The following is an 18166-nucleotide window of genomic DNA, read 5'->3' as shown; positions in this document are numbered from 1 at the left end:
AGGCGCCGGCACACGGCGGCGCCATCCAGAGGCGCGGCTCAAGGCCGCCGGCTTGCGCCAATTGGGCACTACAGCACACCAAAAAGTGCGCGGCTTGGCTGGGAGCACAAGGGCGGCATAGGGAAGTTGGCACGGGGGTTAGGAGAGGCTGAGGCGGCCAGCAGCGGGCTCCGACAAGGGCGAAGAGCCTTGGCCAGAGGCAAAACCAAGGGGAAAAAGAACGAGGTGCACCCGAGCTTACCATGAAGCAGTTGATGGCGGCAACGCGGGCGGAGGTGCAGTAGCGGGGAAGATCGAGGGTGCGAGGCTTGGTGAGCTTAGTGGCGGCGCAGAGCACGTGCGCACGCGAGGGGAAAAGGCGGCGCGTGACATGAGGGGTGCCGAGTCTCGCGGGGGCAGGGGTAAAGAAGGCCGGGGAGGCTGAAGTCGGGCTGGCCTTGTGGTGCGCCGCGCGGGAGGTGGTGGCTGGGTCCGGTACGAAGCCAGCTAGAGGTAGCTGATGCAGGCAGGACCCGCCCGTTGATGAGAGGGAAAGAGAGGGGAAAGGGAGAGGGAGGCTGCGGGTTCGGCCGGTTAACGGGCCGAAAAGAAAAGGGGAGGGAACGAAAGAAGGGGTTGGCCCAAGAGAAACATAAAGGGGGAAGAGCAGAAGTGGGCCAGCGCGGGAAGTTGGGCCGCCAGCGGAGGGAGGAGGTGGCGAGGGGCCCAACAAGGAAGAGAAAGAAGAAAAGAAAATAAGAAAAAGAAAGGAAAAAGAAGAAGAGATTTTCTTTTACCGAGAAAAAGAAATAAAGCAGAAAAAATAGAATTTAACCCGGAAAAATTTGGGAAAAAATTCTGGAAATACTCTACACCTCAAACACATTCAAACAAAATTAAAATATGCAGCACCATGAGTGCAACAAATCAAATTTGAGGCTATGATGTGTTTTAAAATACTCCAAAACTGTTTCTTTTGAAGCTTAAAATTTATAGAACCATCCTAGACACTCTAAAGGTGAATTTTTAGGGTGTTACACTAGTCTCTAGAAAAAGGAAAAAAGAAAACTAAGCTTAGAGCCACCTCTAATCCGTGAACTGATCTCCTACCGAAGGCCTAAGAGCAAGGCTAATAATTTAGCCAGCAGTTGGCTCTATGCTATGCTAGTGCCATGTTAGTTGCAGCCCATATAACAGCCCACGCGTATAATATGTACCTGTTGGTATGTCGAAATCATTAATACATGGTCCATCTTATTCTCTCACATAATATCTTGGATCATGTGAGTTTATGGGGTGTTTGATCTAGGGTGCTAAACTTTAAACCTATCACATCAAAGAGAATATTGCTATTTAAGAGTATTAAATAAAATTTAATTACAAAAGTAATTGCAAAATCTCTAGGCTAATTCGCAAGACGAATCTAATGAGGTGTACTGTAGCATCACTGTAGTAAATCATGGATTAATTAGGCTCGTTAAATTCGTCTCGAGAATTAGCACCCAAATGTGTAAAAAGTTTTGGAAATAGATTTTATTTAATACTTCAAAATGGCAAGATTCTTTTTGATGTGATAGAGTTAAATTTTAGCCCTTCGGAACCAAACTGGACCTTAGCCTACTTCTCTTCTCTTTCTCTCCTCTTTCCTCCACCTAAGCACTTACGTGATGTGGTAACTCATACATCCCACTTATATGTTTTTATTATACTTGCTCTAATGCGTCCCTGACACACAAGTCACCATAACTGTAAGAAGCTCGAAATTCAGTCCCTAGTAAAATTTAGGACGTGTAAAAGGCCTCACTTACAATACCATGGACAATTTTATCAATTCGGATTTGCTTTCATGTTATTTCATTCATAAGATAGGAATTGAAGAGCTAGTAAGGGATATACGTGTTTGATTTCCAGTTTGACGTATGATAGAGGAAACAAAAGGATTTCAAAACTGGCGGACTCCAAGAAGTGTTATTTTCCACTGCTTTTGGTAAGATTCGGGATTGCAGATGTGTAGATGAAGGATGAATAGCAGTTAACAATCATAACTCGGGAGCACTTCCGAAAGACCATTTCCCCAGCCTATGCAAGATGCCTATTCTCATGAAATGTATAGCACTCAAAATCAAACATCTACCTGCGAAGTCTAATGGATTCATTAATAACGGTGAAAAGGGCTCCCTCACACTCATCTGCCGTGCACAAACACGCGATAGGCATCTTACAAAATTACATCCCTGTAAGATAATTCATGAAATAGCACACAATACCAGAATCTTGAGTTGGTTTTCCCCATTTCCCTCTTCATCCAGCCTCATCCAAAAGTTACATGGAACAAAACTTAGCGCAGGATTACAGGAACATTAGCAGCGACTACACAGTATTGACGCGCTGCTTCCAAAACTGTGCAGACAGTCCTATGTTGTACAATTCTTTTTTACCAAAAACCTATAGAGGACAGTACAGAGGGGAAAAGCGTCGACAGTCAGATCAGTTGAACAGGCTACAACAGCAAAATTCCAATATGTTCTACTGACCACTGATGGCTAGTTACATGATAACCCCACATACAGTAACTCAATCACACAATACGGAACCACCCCGCTGTGACACTGGGATTTAAGCAGGCTTTTGGATTTGGTCCACCAGCTGGTTCTTTAGCTGAAATATCATAGACATAAACAGGGTGTCAGTTTGAACTCGAAGAAACTTTATAAACAGTTGAAAAGCAGTAAATAAAACACCTGGAAGACTTCTGCTACACTAACCATGGTGTTTAAAAGCAAGAACCTCATGTAGTAACTTTATAAACAGTTGAAAAGCATTAGGATCACAAATCAGATGGTGATTCCAACCCACAACTATATGGCCGATATTTACTATTTTATAAGGACCCAGCCCTGTTGACAAGTCCATTCAGAGAACCACAATTACTCAAAATACCCGTACAACCCAAATACCCAAGCCATCCGACCCAAATACCCGTGTCCTATGTTTTTTACCAAGTCAGGCCTACACCGTTGTATGTTCCAAGTGGCCTTTGGCATGTTGGCATGTCCCACCAAAAAAAATATCTGCCAAATCGGATACTCGAACCCAGTTACTTATACCGACACCCGCATCCTGGACCATGTAGCACAGGTCAAGCCCTGTACAGATTACTATGTAGACAGGTCAGAAACACAGGTTCATGTCCTGTTCTGTAGGAGCTGTGTGCCCTCATATTTCTTCTTTTTTGAACAGATTCGTGGCACTCATTCATTATCGTTGCCTCTTACCAAATTTTATAGATTTGTCAGACACAAGAAACAAGGCATACTGCATTTATTTATTGTAGAACGAGTAATAAAATAAATACAATGCACTAGGATTGGAACTTACCATGTTTACAAACTTCAGCTGCTTCAAAACTTCACTGGTCTTCAACTCCTACACCGGAATATAAACTTTAGAAAATAAATAACATTGATGAAAAATGTTGACAAGTAACAATAGACCAACAAGAGGTTTCTTATACCAATGGAGGGTAAGATACCAACATGATTCTGAGGTACCTGTCAGAGTCGGACAACTACAACCACTAGGCAGTAGGCACTAGGGCACACTACCAATTATCAAGCATTTCTGATGGTACATAAAAAGAAAAGATCTCAATGTACTGGTGGACGGAGAATACTCACTAAAGACAGCCCTCTTACTAGTTTCACTCGATCCCAACAAGAGAGAGAATTGCTCAAAAAGTCTAAAATTCCGGATATCTACTTAAGGAAAAAAAGTAATCCAATGACAGAAAGATGAATAAATTGTAGGTAAAATCATGCACATATGCTCAGGTAATTACAAAAGTATATCCAATGGATCCGTTATTCAATGGAAATGTATCCATGGTTAAATGCTTATGAAGTGGTAACAAAATCAGTTCTGGCTGTAGTTTCTTTTGCTCTACATGTCCAACATATTTCAGCCATATTTAGGAGTAAGGCAGCTAGTCTGGTAGATCATCCTTTGTTAAAGAAATAGAGTACCCTATTAACATGGTTAGCTTAACAGTACACTACACAAGCGTAGAATTAACATGCATGGGTTGAACAACAGTATGCAATATCATAAATCAGTCATTCAAATATTTATGCATTTTTAACATTTAATATGTGGACCTCTTTGTGTAACTGATTTCACTGATACGCCTTCGAATAACATAAATGCAGAATTGACAAAGAAATTTATCTTGGTTCAAAAGTGGTGACTAAAAATTTGAGCAACTAAAGATTCTTTTTTCTTCTTGAATACACAGGAGAGCTGCCACTACATTAAGAACGCAAAAAGTATAACACGCCCAAACACACGCACACCCAATGTTCAAAAAGGCGGAATTAGGCGGCCGCCTTGGCGTGCCTAATCGCTAGGCGAGGGGGTCCCGCCTGGCCTATGGGGGTAGGTGCACCCCAAGGCGGGCGCGGAGCCTAGGTGGCGAAAGGAGGCACCTCAGCGGCGCCGAAGAGGCCTAGGTGGCGCTGAAGCGGATGCGCGGGCGAGTCCGCGCGAAAATTTCCGGCCCCACGGAAGTGCGCAAGCACAGATGGCTTGGGGCGCGGGAAAAGGAGGCCGCGCACGGGAAAGATTAGAGGGAGAGGGAGGAAAAGGAGGCCGCGCACGGCTGCTGACACCCTGCCTCGCAGACGCAGCTGCTCCCAACGGCCGCAGCTCCTCCCCACCGAGCGCAGCTCCTCCCCGCCGGTCTCCCCTCCCCGTCGGGCACTTCCATCCCCTCCCTGCCGGGCACTCCCCTTCCCGCCGGGTGTATCTGCTCCCGCCGGCCAGTCCACTCTCCGGCCAGGCCAAAGGTCAGTCCTCCCCTGCTCGTCTCCTCTGTTCCCTCCCTCTGCTCCTCTCCTCTGCTCCTGTCCTCTGTTTAACTCTTGGATCTGTACGACTGAACTTGATAACACTTGGTTCCTCTGTTCCTGAGTATATATGCACCATAGATTAAGTTCCTGAAACTGAGTATACTAGTATTAGTGTATATGCACCATAGATTAAGTTCCTGAGCTCCTCTATTCCTGTATTCTAGGCTTGTAGATGTCACTGGTTAGGCTGAGTATACTCTGAATGTAGGATGTCGACGGCAGAGGCTGCAGCTGCACCTGAAACTGAGGGAGCCAATGTCCTGAAAAGGAATTCAGATTATGTGGGATGGGAATATGGGGTTCTTGTTGATGCTAACAATACACTTCTGTGACAAGGTCATGCAAGGAGGGATTTATCGATTGAAGCAACATGTGGCCAATGAAGGAAAGAATGTGAGGAAATGCAGGGACAGCACACAGGAGGCTAAAGACAAGTGCAAAAAATCACTAGATGAAGCAAAAAGGAAGAGGGAGGAGAAAACGGTTTGTGAGCTAGAACTTAGAGAGGAGGTGAATGTTTCTCGGGTTGGAGATGGAGAGGAAGAGGAAGTGACTTGTGTTGGAAGTTCAGAGCCTCACAAATTAGGACCCATGGACAAATGGACACGTGCCATTGACCCTAAAGCAACCAAAAGTGAATCTTTGAAGCAACAGATGCTGAACAAGGAACTTTGGAAAGAAAGAACACATGAGGTGCATAAATATATTGCAAGATGGGTCTATACACATGGTAATTTTCTAATTACTATTCTGTATTTACATTTCAGGATTTATTAGATGCTATTATGCCTGTACTGAACACTAATTAACCTTCTTTTTTGTAACATTGGCAGCAATACCATTCAATGCATGTGACAATGATGAGTTCAAGCAAATGTGTGAAGCAATTGGACAGTTTGGAGCTGGACTTGAACCTCCATCTCAGTATGATCTGCGAGAGAAATTGCTGGAAGAAGAATATGCAAGAACCAAGAGTTTGCTGCAAGAACGTGAAGCCGAGAAGGTGAAGAATGGGTGTTCTATTATGACTGATGCTTGGTCAGATAGGAAGAGGAGAAGCATAATGAACCTGCGCACTAATTGTGCTGATGGAACCAGTTTTATCAGCTCAAAAGAGATGTCAGATGTGTCACACACAAGTGAAGTCATCTTTGAACTAGTGGACAAAGCAATTGAAGACATTGGTCTGGATGATGTGGTGCAAGTTGTGACAGACAATGCTTCTAACAACATGGGAGCAAACAAGCTATTGCTTGAGAAGAGACCGCAGATATTTTGGACCTCTTGTGCAACTCACACAATCAACTTGATGCTCCAAGGAATTGGCAACATGCCGCGGTTCAAGAAGGTGATTGACCGAGCAAAGGCATTCACCATATTTGTCTATGGACACACAAGAACATTGAAGTGCTTGAGATACTTCACGGAAGGGAGAGAGATAATTAGGCCAGGAGTGACTAGGTTTGCTTCAGCCTTCCTCACTTTGAACAGCATGCAAGAGAAGGAGGACCAGCTAAGAAAGATCATGGTTCATAGTAGGTGGGACACATTGAAGGATGTGAAATCAAAGAAAGGAAAAGATGCCACAACTATTATATTGAATCCAGCCTTTTGGAAGGATGTCAAGCTAACATTGAGTGTTTTTGAGCCATTGGTCAAAGTTCTCTGTTTGGTTGATGGGGATGTGAAGCCATCCATGGGTTTCTTATTTGGAGAACTACTAAAGCCAAAGAGAGAGATCAAAGAGTCCCCTTCGGAAATGTTGAGTCCCGTTTCAAGGATGTCATTGCTGTTATTGAGAAGAAGATGAAAGGAAGACTTGATTCTCCATTGCATTTGACTGCTTATTTGCTCAATCCATACTATAGTTATGGTGACCCATCAATCTTTGATGATGCCACAATAACAGAAGGATTTATCAGTTGTGTGGAGACTTTTTATCATCATAATGAGGATAAGCAAGATCAGGCTGTGAACACTGAACTAAAGAAGCTTCAGAATCGAGAAGGACCATTTAACAAGAAGCTTGCAAGGCTTGTCAAAACTTTGATTATAACCCAGGTAAAGCTTGCAAGGACTTGTCACACTTTCATCTAACAAGATTGCTGTAACATAGAGTTGTTTTCATTTATTTCAGCATCTCGGTGGCGGCTCTATGGAACTGAAACACCAGCTTTACAGAAGATGGCTACAAGGATTTTATCTTTGACATCAAGCTCTTCTGGTTGTGAAAGAAATTGGAGCTTGTTTGAAATGGTTAGTACCTATCTAGTGTCAACATTTCAGCAGCATTAAAATTAAATTGCAGAACTGAAAATGCTCTCATTTTAAATTTATAGGTACACACTAAGAAGAGAAATAGGCTTACTACAACTCGGCTCAACAAAATTGGTATTTATTCAATTCAACTCCAAGATGATTAATAAGAAAGAAAAGATCAAGGCAAAGAAGATCAGTGATGTTCTCTTGTCTAGTGACACAACAGAAGCTCAAGGTTTTCTGCATGAGGATGGAGATGAGTGTGCACTTGTTGTCTATAGAGATGAAGAAGATGAGGAGATGGAAGGTACAGGGGTACCTTGGTCTGTTATTGGAGATGCAGTGGGAGCAGAGGAACAACTTGAGCTGGGTAGAAGTGCAAGAGTGAGACAGCTGTATGAAGGAGAAGAATTTGACTCCGAAGAAGAAGAGTTTCAAGAAGATGAGGATGATAATATGGAACTCTATTGAAGAAGATATGCAGTGGGGCTTTATCATGTCATGTTATATGTTTTCTGATGCATACATGTGAACTATGTGTCTTAAACTTATGAACTGCTGTGTGACTGTTTTTTTAATTTACTTCTGTCCAACTTGTGTGACGTAAAATCTGTACTGCTGTCCACCTTGTTTAGTTGTCCTTGCTGCTGATATGGTCTCATGGATGGGAGATGGCTGAGATAATTTAGATAAGTATCTACCTTGCTAGTCTGTTTTTCAGTTTTTCTATCACTTGTATTGCTGATATCTAACTGCAGAACTGTTCATATGGTGCAGATAGGAGTTGTTATGGTTGCAGACCACTTGAATTGCTATGTAGGAACATTACTTTGCATCAACTAAGGTATGTCCAGGATCAGTTCATCTATATTCACTTATTCAGCTACAATGTTTGTATAATTTATTCATCTACACATGATATTTGCATATTTGGCAAAACGCCTAGAAAAACGCCTTGAAACGCCTAGGCTCGCTTAGGCTCTAGGCTGTGGGTCACCGCCTAGAAACCGCCTAGCGCTTTTTTTAACATGGCGCACACCCACTGAAGATTACTATGAAAAAAAAGATTATTTCTTTACCCATATAGTCATTGTACCTTGGATAGTTGGATATAAGAAACAGATTAACTAAAACTCAAAAAACTGTCATAAAAGTATTATGACATGCTAGTCATGGTAATAAGGAAACAAAGGCACAAGATCATTATTTATCAAAAAAAAAAGGCATAAGATCATTAGGTACATGATTCAAACTATGTCAATCAGCAAATACTGTTACAAATTAAGTACAATATTACCTGCGGAACAGCACAATCAGCATGTGCAGGATCCCAAAGAAGACAAGAAAAACACTCCCAATCATCTGTCTGTACAACATATAGGGGTGCCCTGCAGGATATACCACGAGACAATAGTTACAATGTACCTTCATAAATGCCGAAGATATGAACAAGAGAAAGTAAAATTTATATTTTATATTGCATAAAACTTCCATATTTTCAGTGAACAAGAACAAAGCTTTAGTTCAAAGCAAGTTGGGGTAGCCTAGAGTTGAAACCCAACATACCACCAACAGAAAGGAAAATGAAAGAGAAAAGGAACATTGCAGTATGATGGGAAAAGAAAGTTTTAAAGCTTCCAACATTCATTGAGAACCTTGCATAACGATGAAATAACTTACCAAGTTATTACTCAGGGGAAAATTGCAGTTGAAATTGTAATTTTGATCACAAATTAGCATAGATTAAGTTGTCAATTTCTTTTTTTAAAAACATACTAACAAGACATATATATCTGGAAACTTACATAACAGAAAATTTCATTACCTTCTCCATTTGCCACAGACAACTTGTTTGTCAGAGTCTCCTGGGTTTAAGGTCTCACGGCATTGTATCCAATTACCAATGGAAGATTGACTTTGATTACTTGTTTTGCGCAACTATGCAAACAAAAAACAAGCTTAAGAAACTTTGTACCAGGAACACTACTAATTCAAAGGTAGAAGCTTACATTAAAATTAGTTAGTTCAGCAGGGTCAAATTCAGAGGGCTCGTCAAAATAACCATCACTGCTGCACAAATAATTTAAAAAAAATATAAATATGAGTATTACAAATTTAAAAAATGGTCCAGGAAAACTGCTGTATGACAATGAAATAACATAACACAAGACACCAAAACACAGTTTATACATGTCATGGACGGCCTGGGCTCATGAGATGAGCAGCCCCCAGATCACTGCTTTAAATTCACACGGTTACTTTATATGGAAGTACGTGTTAAATGATTTGACTGATCAGTAATTACAAAATATCCAATGTTGACTGCTGTCAAAAGTTGCACATACCAATAAATCAAATACTGGCTACTAGTCAGAAATGTAAATATGGAAAGGTTGTACAAGGCATGAAAAAAAAAAAAAGACAGCAGATAAAGTTCCAATGATAAAACATTCATCGTATGTTCTAAAATGGAAAGTAAGATTGATCCTTTTGAGATAATCGTCAGGTAGCTATCAGATAGAATAGATAACTATGATGATTTGGGAATACAGATAATTTAAAACAATATACTGTAATATTTATATCTGATGATTTGGGAATACGGATAATCTAAAATAATATACTGTAATCTATATATGATTCAGCTATGTAAGCATCCAATCCAAAAGAAGAAAGAGCATATCATACAAAATCATACATAAAAATGTCAAGATGATGTTTCTTGAACAAGACATTAGATCATAGGGATCAAACAGTAAAAAAAAGTGTAACAAATGCTTCTGCAAGAAATTAGCAACCTTCACAAACTGAAATTTGATATAAAAAAAATACATGACCCTTTTTATTAATGCAAATGTTAAAACTAATGCCTTGCATAAGTAAACACACCTGGAGGTTGGACCAGACCATTCTAGCACTTCTGCTTGAAAATCTCTACCAATTCGAACCCCAGTAACATATGGTTCAGCATCCTTAAGCATGTACTCTATATGACTCATGCCATGAGGCCTTTGGTTAGTATTCCTGGAAGGCTTGACCTTGCCCTCCAAGAGTTTGCCATAAAGACTCTTAGGTTTCTTACACAAGCATGGCGCACAGTACCATTCGTCAGTTGGTGGCTCCTTAATACAAGGGATGCAACAAGGCAAATGAAATGCTACTTCACAAGAATCACATATTAGCATCTTTAATGAACGATCCAAGCAGCCACAAGTATTGCATGTCAACAATGGGTTGGCATCATTGTCAGTGAATTCATCTTTAATTCTTGCTCTTGATTCAGTTATGAGTCCATCTTTTTTCAGTATGGCGATGCAAAGATCCCTTGGTGACATATGCTCAGTAATTGGTTCAGTAGGGCTGATATTTGATGATGAACATTCAGGAGCATCCTTTTTGTATAGAATCATGGAAGATGGTGACATATTTGAAACATTAGTACCAGAATTTCGCTCCAATGAAACCCCTGTAGGCCCTTCACAATCTAGGATACGACCTATCATGTTGGCTGTTGAATTGGAAGGCATTGCTTCTGAGGAGACTGCAGGTAGCACTAATGACGACTGCTCATCAGAAGTTGTGCAACTTTGCATCGTTTCTTTAGACTCTTCATTTGTCGCAAGAGAATTTGAATCCTTATCCATCTTCCGCCTTTTATAAACATTGCCATCCTTCTTCTGTGGAGATAGGGAGCACATTCTGTTGGCAGTTGGTAAATCAAAACAGCTTGTGGGTGAAAGGACTGTTTCTGTTAAGGGTGATTTGGATTCTCCAATTACATGTGAAGATAGTTCTCTGTAGCTATTTGAAGAGCATTCATTCCATTTTGGAGTCATCTGTACAGCTCATGTGACAGCATGCAACAAACTGTTCAGAACCCAAATAAATCAACACTAGAATAAGAAAGTAAACTCATACTTAACAACTCTTCCTCTTACGAGTTATAAGATCATACCTATCAGTTGCAGTATATTGCTTAATAAACTTTAAGCATAATGAAGTAATCTGATCATCCAATTCCTATGAATAAGTTCCTGTATGGTGGATAACGAATTAGAAAAATTAAGATAAAAACTGGTTTAAGCTCTTACTCAATCCGCAAAAAAAAGAACAATCAGAATACCAATATCAGTAAAGCGGACGCAAAAAGGTTTCAGTCCTGCAACCTAATTCTTCCAAGTTTTCACAATTATACCTATTTTCCGAAACAGTGCAAAGAAACACAAATGGAACAACTATAATCCACAGGTTGACAGGCTTTCATCACTTATAAGAGCTTCGCTGACATTTCAAAAATATTCTATTATATAACAACACAAGCTACAAATTATGAAATGACAACCAAAGACGCCAGGGTACAGAATAAACAGATTTGTCCTGCGCATTCGAGGAAAAAATTTGAATAAACACATTCATCCCCATAACAAAAACGAATCTTAGTGTATACAGCAGGGTAAAACAAATGTTGGACAACGCCCTCAAGACCAGGCAAGCAATACTGGAGAAAGATGGGAGTTCTAACATTTCAACTCAAAATAATCAGGGGTTCAGTTCATCACCGAAAAATAATGAAATCAACTATATACAACCAGGTTACATGACAAAGGAGGGAATGAAGCAGTGTAAAACCTCTGTTTACCCTCAACCTCAACTCATGTGTATTCCTCTATCCTTCAGTCTTGATCCGAAATGCAGGCATCACCAGAGAAGTAGGAATTGATCTGTCACAAAGAGTCAATATTGCTGAGCCACAAATTGAACCTAGATGCAGGATTAAAATATATATGACAAAAAAAATCAGATTTAGTAAGTTTAGTAAAGCGCATGCCAGTACCAGATCTATAATCAGAGAAGGTACGAGGTAGGAAAAGAGGATCATGTATGGATAAGAGGATGCCGGGAAACAACAGAGGGTAAACAGGGGCTGGGAGGGTAGACTACAGATGGCATGGGCCATTAAGGACGGACGAGGGAGAGATAAGGAGACCCTCCCCCACTACCACCTAGGCACTTAGGGTGAGGTGAGGCGGCACCGTACACAAATAAATTAAATTAGTATTTCAAAAGCAAATACATAAATATCAGCCAGAAAAGGAGAAATAGCAATATAAATGGGCCATTACCAGAGTCAGGCAATCAGTCACCTAGCCAAGTAAAGCTCAATCCCAGACTAATGAGACTATCAAGCACCCCCTCCCTTCCCATGCCCTAGCATGAAAAAAGCCCCCTCACCCAAAGCTGTTTCTCATTCATGGTAGCCCATAACCACACTACATCACCATCACCCAGAGCCATCGGTCACAGAAGCTGATCCCCACACTGCTACCTGCATCCCCATGCCTCATTCCTGTTGCAAGTCCTTCCACCTAAACCAGCACTAACACCTACCTCTTTGACTGCTACCCTTTCCTCTGCCACCCGTTGCCGCCCATCTCATCTGTACTGCCAACCCCATCCTCTGCTGGAAGAGCTGTTCTTCCCTGATCCACCATGTGTTCTCCTCCTATTACCTGCCTAAGATGGTGACAACACCTTGAAAATCATGGCTGGGGGTGTCTAGCACAAAATGAAAATTTGGGTATGGACCGAAGCATATAGGAGAACGATGTGCCTAAGCTAACCGTGTTTCCTTTTGTGGCCTATATTTGGGAACAAAATCTACAAATGCAAATTGGAAACAAATTCAGCATAAGGTTCAAGGATCTCGAACTTTCTGCATAAATGATCTCAATAAATATTAAGATAAATTACAACTGGTTGAGATAATACATTGTTCACCATGACTGCATCGTTCCCTTCTTATCTTTCCTAGATCCTTGAATTTCAACTACCACATGGTGCCTTAAATTGACCAAATACAGTCAGATACTTATAAAAACATAGTTTAATTGCTGAAGCTATCATGATAAAAATAAGCAGTTTAATTCGCTGAAGTTATCATGATGAAATAAAGAATTGGTCAAGCACATAATTGCTAAATTGCAGTGCTGTAACAGGAGATACTAACAGTTTTGAGGCACCATGTTGTGTCTGAGGTTCATGGATAAGAGGGGATCGATGTTGTTCAAATCAAACACAAACTACACCGAGTTTAGGGAACTCGAAATCAAGAATCGTCCAATATGTAAAACCATTATAGCAAAATTGTTCATGATTTGCCTAAACAACCAACATATTCACACTATTTGTTCTCTCCTAAAAGCATGTAATTAAATGCTCTGCATAACTGTCATGGAAGCAACTAATTCAAAGAATATGCGCATTCATAACTTTCCATGGAAAACATTTAATCGTTGCCGGCTCATCAGGCAACTGGTGTTAAAAAAATGGCATCCATAGGAAGAGCTTTGGCGCTATAAGGTGGCTGGCAGACACTTTTATGTCCTACACTGCCGGCCACCTAGGCAGAAGTCGGGGCAGCAAGGTGGATGCCTGGATGAGGTCAAGTAAACCTTAGCTGCCGCTGAATCTATGTCATTTGCTGTCATTCTCACCCCTCGCCCCATTTAGACCACTTCCCAACATCCATTTGTCTCCTCCACCTTCCCCTTCCTTCCACCTCTTCCTCCTCATTGGCTCCTTCTTCCTCACCGCTCTCCTTCACCATCCATATGCCATGTCAAACAGCCGCTGCCAAAGCGAGCTAGGAACTAGGCAACCCAACCGCCCGACTAGTGCATATCGACAAGCTGCCTTGGCAAGCTAGGAACTATGGGGGCCCACCACCCAACTAGCACATAATTATTCCCGCCTAACACCGAATCCTTTTTTTCATTTTAAAAATTGCTTAAATGACATACTGAGCACGGAAATACTGCACCCTCCCCTCCTTCCACCTCCTCGCCCCCTCCTTCATCACCTCCCTCTCCTTCGGCCTCCACAGGCTAGTAGCCTACACGCCGCCTAGAGGCACCTAGGCACTAGGCGTCAGGGTCGGATCCAATAACTAGGATCTCGACAAACTTTTGCGAAAAATCCATGTTATTAGGTATAATACAGGTATATACCAGGGGCGGACCCAGCATAGGACATGGGTGTACACATGTACACCCGATAATCATTGCAAACGAAATCGAAGTTAGTAGGTAATATATTGTAACTGGATTCAGATCCGAATACAAATAGTTTTGTTAGGGTTTGGGGTGCTCCGTCTCGCACAGCAGAAGGAAAGAGAAGGGGCGGGCATACCTGGAGGATGCGCTCGTCGCCGGCAAAGGGCTGGGCGAATACAGGACAAATGGCGCCGCCGCTCGCCCAGTCGTCGCCGCCAGGGAAGGAAGAGCAAGCGAGGAGAGAGTCCGAGAGAAGGGAAACTGGGAAAGGTTTAAGAAACAGAGGGAAGAGGGAGGAGATGAAGCTGAGGCCCTGAGCGGCTGCCCTGACCGGGAGGGCTGACAATGAGCCGAGCTCGAGCGAGCCTGCCACCTAAAGCTGGAGCATCCGGGCCGAGGTGGATATGAGCCCGAAATGTTCTTAACTCTCATGAACATCACGACAGAACAATTTCACCATAGCGGTATCAATAATAGATAAAAAGATACACGTATAAAGTTAGTTTTAGTAGAAATTTTATAAGCATTAAATGTTATATCATATTAGCAAATTTTCTAATATTATAGGGTTATTGCGAGACGAGAGAAGTGAGACTTTCATAGGATGTGAGAGGAGTTTCATTCCATGACACGCATTCAACTCGGTTACCAAGTTTACAGTCTTCGTACTAGTGCAATAAAATTATGCACTAATTTTGATCTAAAAGACACATTTAATTTGATAAATAAATGAAGAGATAAGCGTACATGGACATTTAGCTTTATTTTCCTCTATTTTCTTTTGATAGTCTTATTTGCAAAATTGAATTATTCTCTTTTGATAGTCCCATTTGAGTTGACATCTTAGGCATAATATCGGTGGCCGTTTGATTCCCATGCAGAGCTTCTTTTAAAAATAGATATTAGTGTACGTATATGATAACATCAAAAACGAGAAGTTGTGATTAATGACATGATAAGCAACATTCTTCTTCTTAATCATTGTACTAAGATAAAATAGAACTATCAAAAGAGAAAAGGGAATGAAGAGAGTATTATTTTGTACCTATTTTAGCCTTGTGCAATATAGTATCTCGTTAGCTAATGCAAGATTCTAGCCTCTACCTAGTTATTTTAACTTTCGATGATTGGAAATTTAATTAATAGAGGTAGCAGGGTGCATGCACATGCCATGCAAAAGTAAAATACTCGAGCTTCATTGAATACCTCAATCTCGGATCGTTGGAGCTCACGAGCTCCAGATTAGGTCAAGCTTGGTTTGATTCTAAATATAGCTTAGCTTGAATTAAGTTTTTAGCAAGTCAAATATAAATAGATCGTGAGTCTTGAGCTTTTCTCATAATCTTACTTAGGGATATGGATTAACCGTGAATGCTCAGCAGGTGTAAATCAGCAGGTCATCAGACTACAGCGTCGGAACGAGCACGCATGCTAATATGGTGGGCACCCTCATCGATGGTAAAGTCAAGGTCGTGACAGCCAGCATCATGAAGAATGGCAGGGAGATTTTTTGAGGAAGGAGGATGTGTGGCATGTATGAAAGTGTTAAGAAATGTTAGAGGTCAAAATTTTATTTAAAAGAATTTTGAACAAGATGTTGTCATGTAAAATTTAATTATGTCGTGATGATATTTAAACTAATAAGGTTAATAAATGCTAGGATTATAACAAATTGTTCCAGCTAAAAAAATCTTATTCTATCTAAGTATTAGAAAACATGCATGCAACACTTCAAATCATAATAGTAGAGTAAAATATCACATTGATAGTATTTCATGTGCTAGCTATGTAATAACTAACATAAGCTACTAGATGACCATACACAAGACATGTGTGTTGAGGTAAAAAACCGGCAATCGGCTTCCTACGTAACCCCACACGAGGACCAGGAAGATTTGCTTTCCTCCGGTGCAGGCTCCAATTAGCTTCGCGTAGATGTAAGACGTGCCAGTCAATTTGACCTGAAATTGATAAGGAAGAAAGTTGTGGCAGAACCAACCTGAATTACATCGGCTCAAGTACGCAAGTCCTCTCTCAAGGGTTCCAACGTACTTCAAATAGTATAACCCCTTGGCCTGTCGGGTAACGTCCCGATAAACCACCGAATGCAGGATCAAACAAGGTACCTCGCACGAAGGCGAGTCCAGAGATACAGTTGCCATCATATTTTATATCACAGGCATTTATATTATAAGAGTTTCCAAAAGTAGCATAAGTTCTAAACTGATAGAAATTATTACAAACTATTTTAAAGTTTCAAGTTCACGGCAGCAGAATTTAAAATACGACAACTATATATGTCGCCAGCACGGACATCATGCTAAGCCCTAGCATGACATCACTCGGTATGATCAATGTTGGCCGGGGACGGGTCCCATTCTACGGACCAACCATCAGGAAGAGCATAGGGCCATAGCATGGTAAGAGTAGGGTCTTCAGAGATATTACCTGAAATAAAGTCATATTGCAAGACTGAGTACTCTAATACTCAACAAGGCTTACCCAGAATTAGGGTATACTTAGCCCATAACTAGACCATGAAGGCTTTAATGGGGCTTTGGGTTTTGTCTCAGCTGAAAAGCAACAAAGAGTAGTTCCTTAATTTCATATTTTAGCTTTCAGGTTCTAGTTCCTTTAACCATTCTAGGTAAGCACCTATGACTACTCAAGCAAGGTAAGAGTCTTTTTAAGGCATGCTTCAGTATTACTCATCGTAGGATTGCACTTGTTACTCTATGTGGCAGAAGTATTAAGCAGCCTCAATCTCCGCGAGAAACAGACGATTCTGAATCGAATTTCAACCCTTGCAAGGTAAACCTAACTCACACGCTTGGAACACCGACAGGTCGTTCCGAAGCAACCGTTTGCCTTTCATTCCGGGTCGTGGAACAATGCAACCACAAGCGACTGTAGGACCATACGCACATCCAATGTGCAGGACATACGTCTACAGCACGATTGTATGATCGTATTCCCGTCTGCTCTGCAGAACATACTCCCACACGTTGGTGCGTGTAAACATAAATTAAAAGTCGAGTGGTGGGGGACGAGTCCACTTTCCGGGCCGATTGGTTACTAGGCTTACCGCTTACCATATGTCACGGCATGTGGCTAGTACTTTCAAATGCTTAACTGCCACTACCACATACTGCGGCCTTAACCAAATTCATCAACACAGACGGGGTATCATTCCTTTCCATGATACTGCACGTAACCCCGTCCGTCATCCTTATAGTGATTGCAGGATTGTAAGCAACCAATTCCTATATCGCGCGAGTGACAGGAAATCACTCGACTTCTACCGGTCCTATTAGCATAGCACTAGTCGGACTCAGGTTCTAATATTCAGTACATCGGTTCCTAGGAATATGCAACTAGGGTTTCCAGACAATTCCTAAGAACTTAATGCACAAGTATATATATAAATGTAGATTGCAGTGTAAATAAAGTAGTGGGCTTATGTCCGAGGCTTGCCTTTACTGGTGGGGCTGGAGTCAAGGATGTTAGTATTATTATCTTCCGAACTTTGGTTCGGGGCTTCAAATAATCCCTTGGTGATGTCCATTTGGTCTTCAGAAACATCCTCTGCAGACTCCTGGGAGATCTCATAGGTACCGTTTGCGGAAGTAGTCGTATCTACATGCAATGCAATATTACATTCAAAGTGTGCACATAAAACTATCTTACTTCACAATAAAGTTGCAATCCAACACTCATTTAACATGTTACTCATATAACAACCAAAAAGATCTTAAACTAAACTTAGATAGAGCTTTAGATGGACAACTAATTAAAATCGGCTATATGTTGAGGATTACAATAGAGCCGATTGGAAACAACAGGGTTCAGCCGATAGAATTGGTAAAGGAGGGAGCTATCTACACAGTTTTAGGAAATCTGCTGATTTCTGTTTGGAAGAGAAATCGGCAGGAGCGATCTCTGTATATGAACAGAAGAGATTAGCCGATTTGA

At 41.3% G+C, this 18166-nt stretch overlaps 1 protein-coding gene across 15 annotated transcripts; it reads right to left on the bottom strand.

Annotated features, from left to right (window-relative positions):
- Nucleotides 1-2243: 2243 nt before the first annotated feature.
- LOC112902262 lies at nucleotides 2244-14565 on the bottom strand. 15 transcript variants are annotated; one of them, XM_025971245.1, is made up of 10 exons: nucleotides 14331-14558; nucleotides 11772-11863; nucleotides 11098-11176; nucleotides 10032-10978; nucleotides 9152-9212; nucleotides 8968-9080; nucleotides 8440-8530; nucleotides 7462-7508; nucleotides 3358-3405; nucleotides 2244-2637 (listed from the first exon to the last, which is right to left on the bottom strand). In XM_025971245.1, the coding sequence occupies exons 4-9, from the start codon at nucleotides 10976-10978 to the stop codon at nucleotides 3399-3401; spliced, it is 1266 nt and encodes a 421-aa protein (XP_025827030.1). In that variant the 5' UTR covers nucleotides 11098-11176; nucleotides 11772-11863; nucleotides 14331-14558; the 3' UTR covers nucleotides 2244-2637; nucleotides 3358-3398. The 15 variants fall into 15 exon arrangements, with proteins under 15 accessions (XP_025827030.1, XP_025827029.1, XP_025827028.1 ...); XM_025971231.1 differs by lacking the exons at nucleotides 2244-2637; nucleotides 3358-3405; nucleotides 7462-7508 and adding exons at nucleotides 3414-4976; nucleotides 5081-5143; nucleotides 12531-12656 and having other exon boundaries at nucleotides 14331-14564; XM_025971235.1 differs by lacking the exons at nucleotides 2244-2637; nucleotides 3358-3405; nucleotides 7462-7508 and adding exons at nucleotides 3414-4976; nucleotides 5081-5143; nucleotides 12531-12656 and having other exon boundaries at nucleotides 11782-11863; nucleotides 14331-14564.
- Nucleotides 14566-18166: the final 3601 nt, after the last annotated feature.

This window comes from Panicum hallii, chromosome 8 (genome assembly GCF_002211085.1).
Source record: "Panicum hallii strain FIL2 chromosome 8, PHallii_v3.1, whole genome shotgun sequence".
NCBI lineage: Eukaryota > Viridiplantae > Streptophyta > Magnoliopsida > Poales > Poaceae > Panicum > Panicum hallii.
This window is presented reverse-complemented; position numbering and strand designations above follow the sequence as displayed.

Bases quoted from the DNA above. Each gene is read 5' to 3' on its own strand.
- LOC112902262 (XM_025971231.1), bottom strand. From the start codon at position 10,978: ATGACTCCAAAATGGAATGAATGCTCTTCAAATAGCTACAGAGAACTA. The intron at 8,531-8,967 runs GTAATGAAATTT...TATATCCTGCAG, and splicing joins GTCTGTGGCAAATGGAGAAG to GGCACCCCTATATGTTGTAC. The intron at 5,144-8,439 runs GTAATATTGTAC...ATTCCTTTTCAG, and splicing joins CTGATTGTGCTGTTCCGCAG to GACATTGGCTCCCTCAGTTT.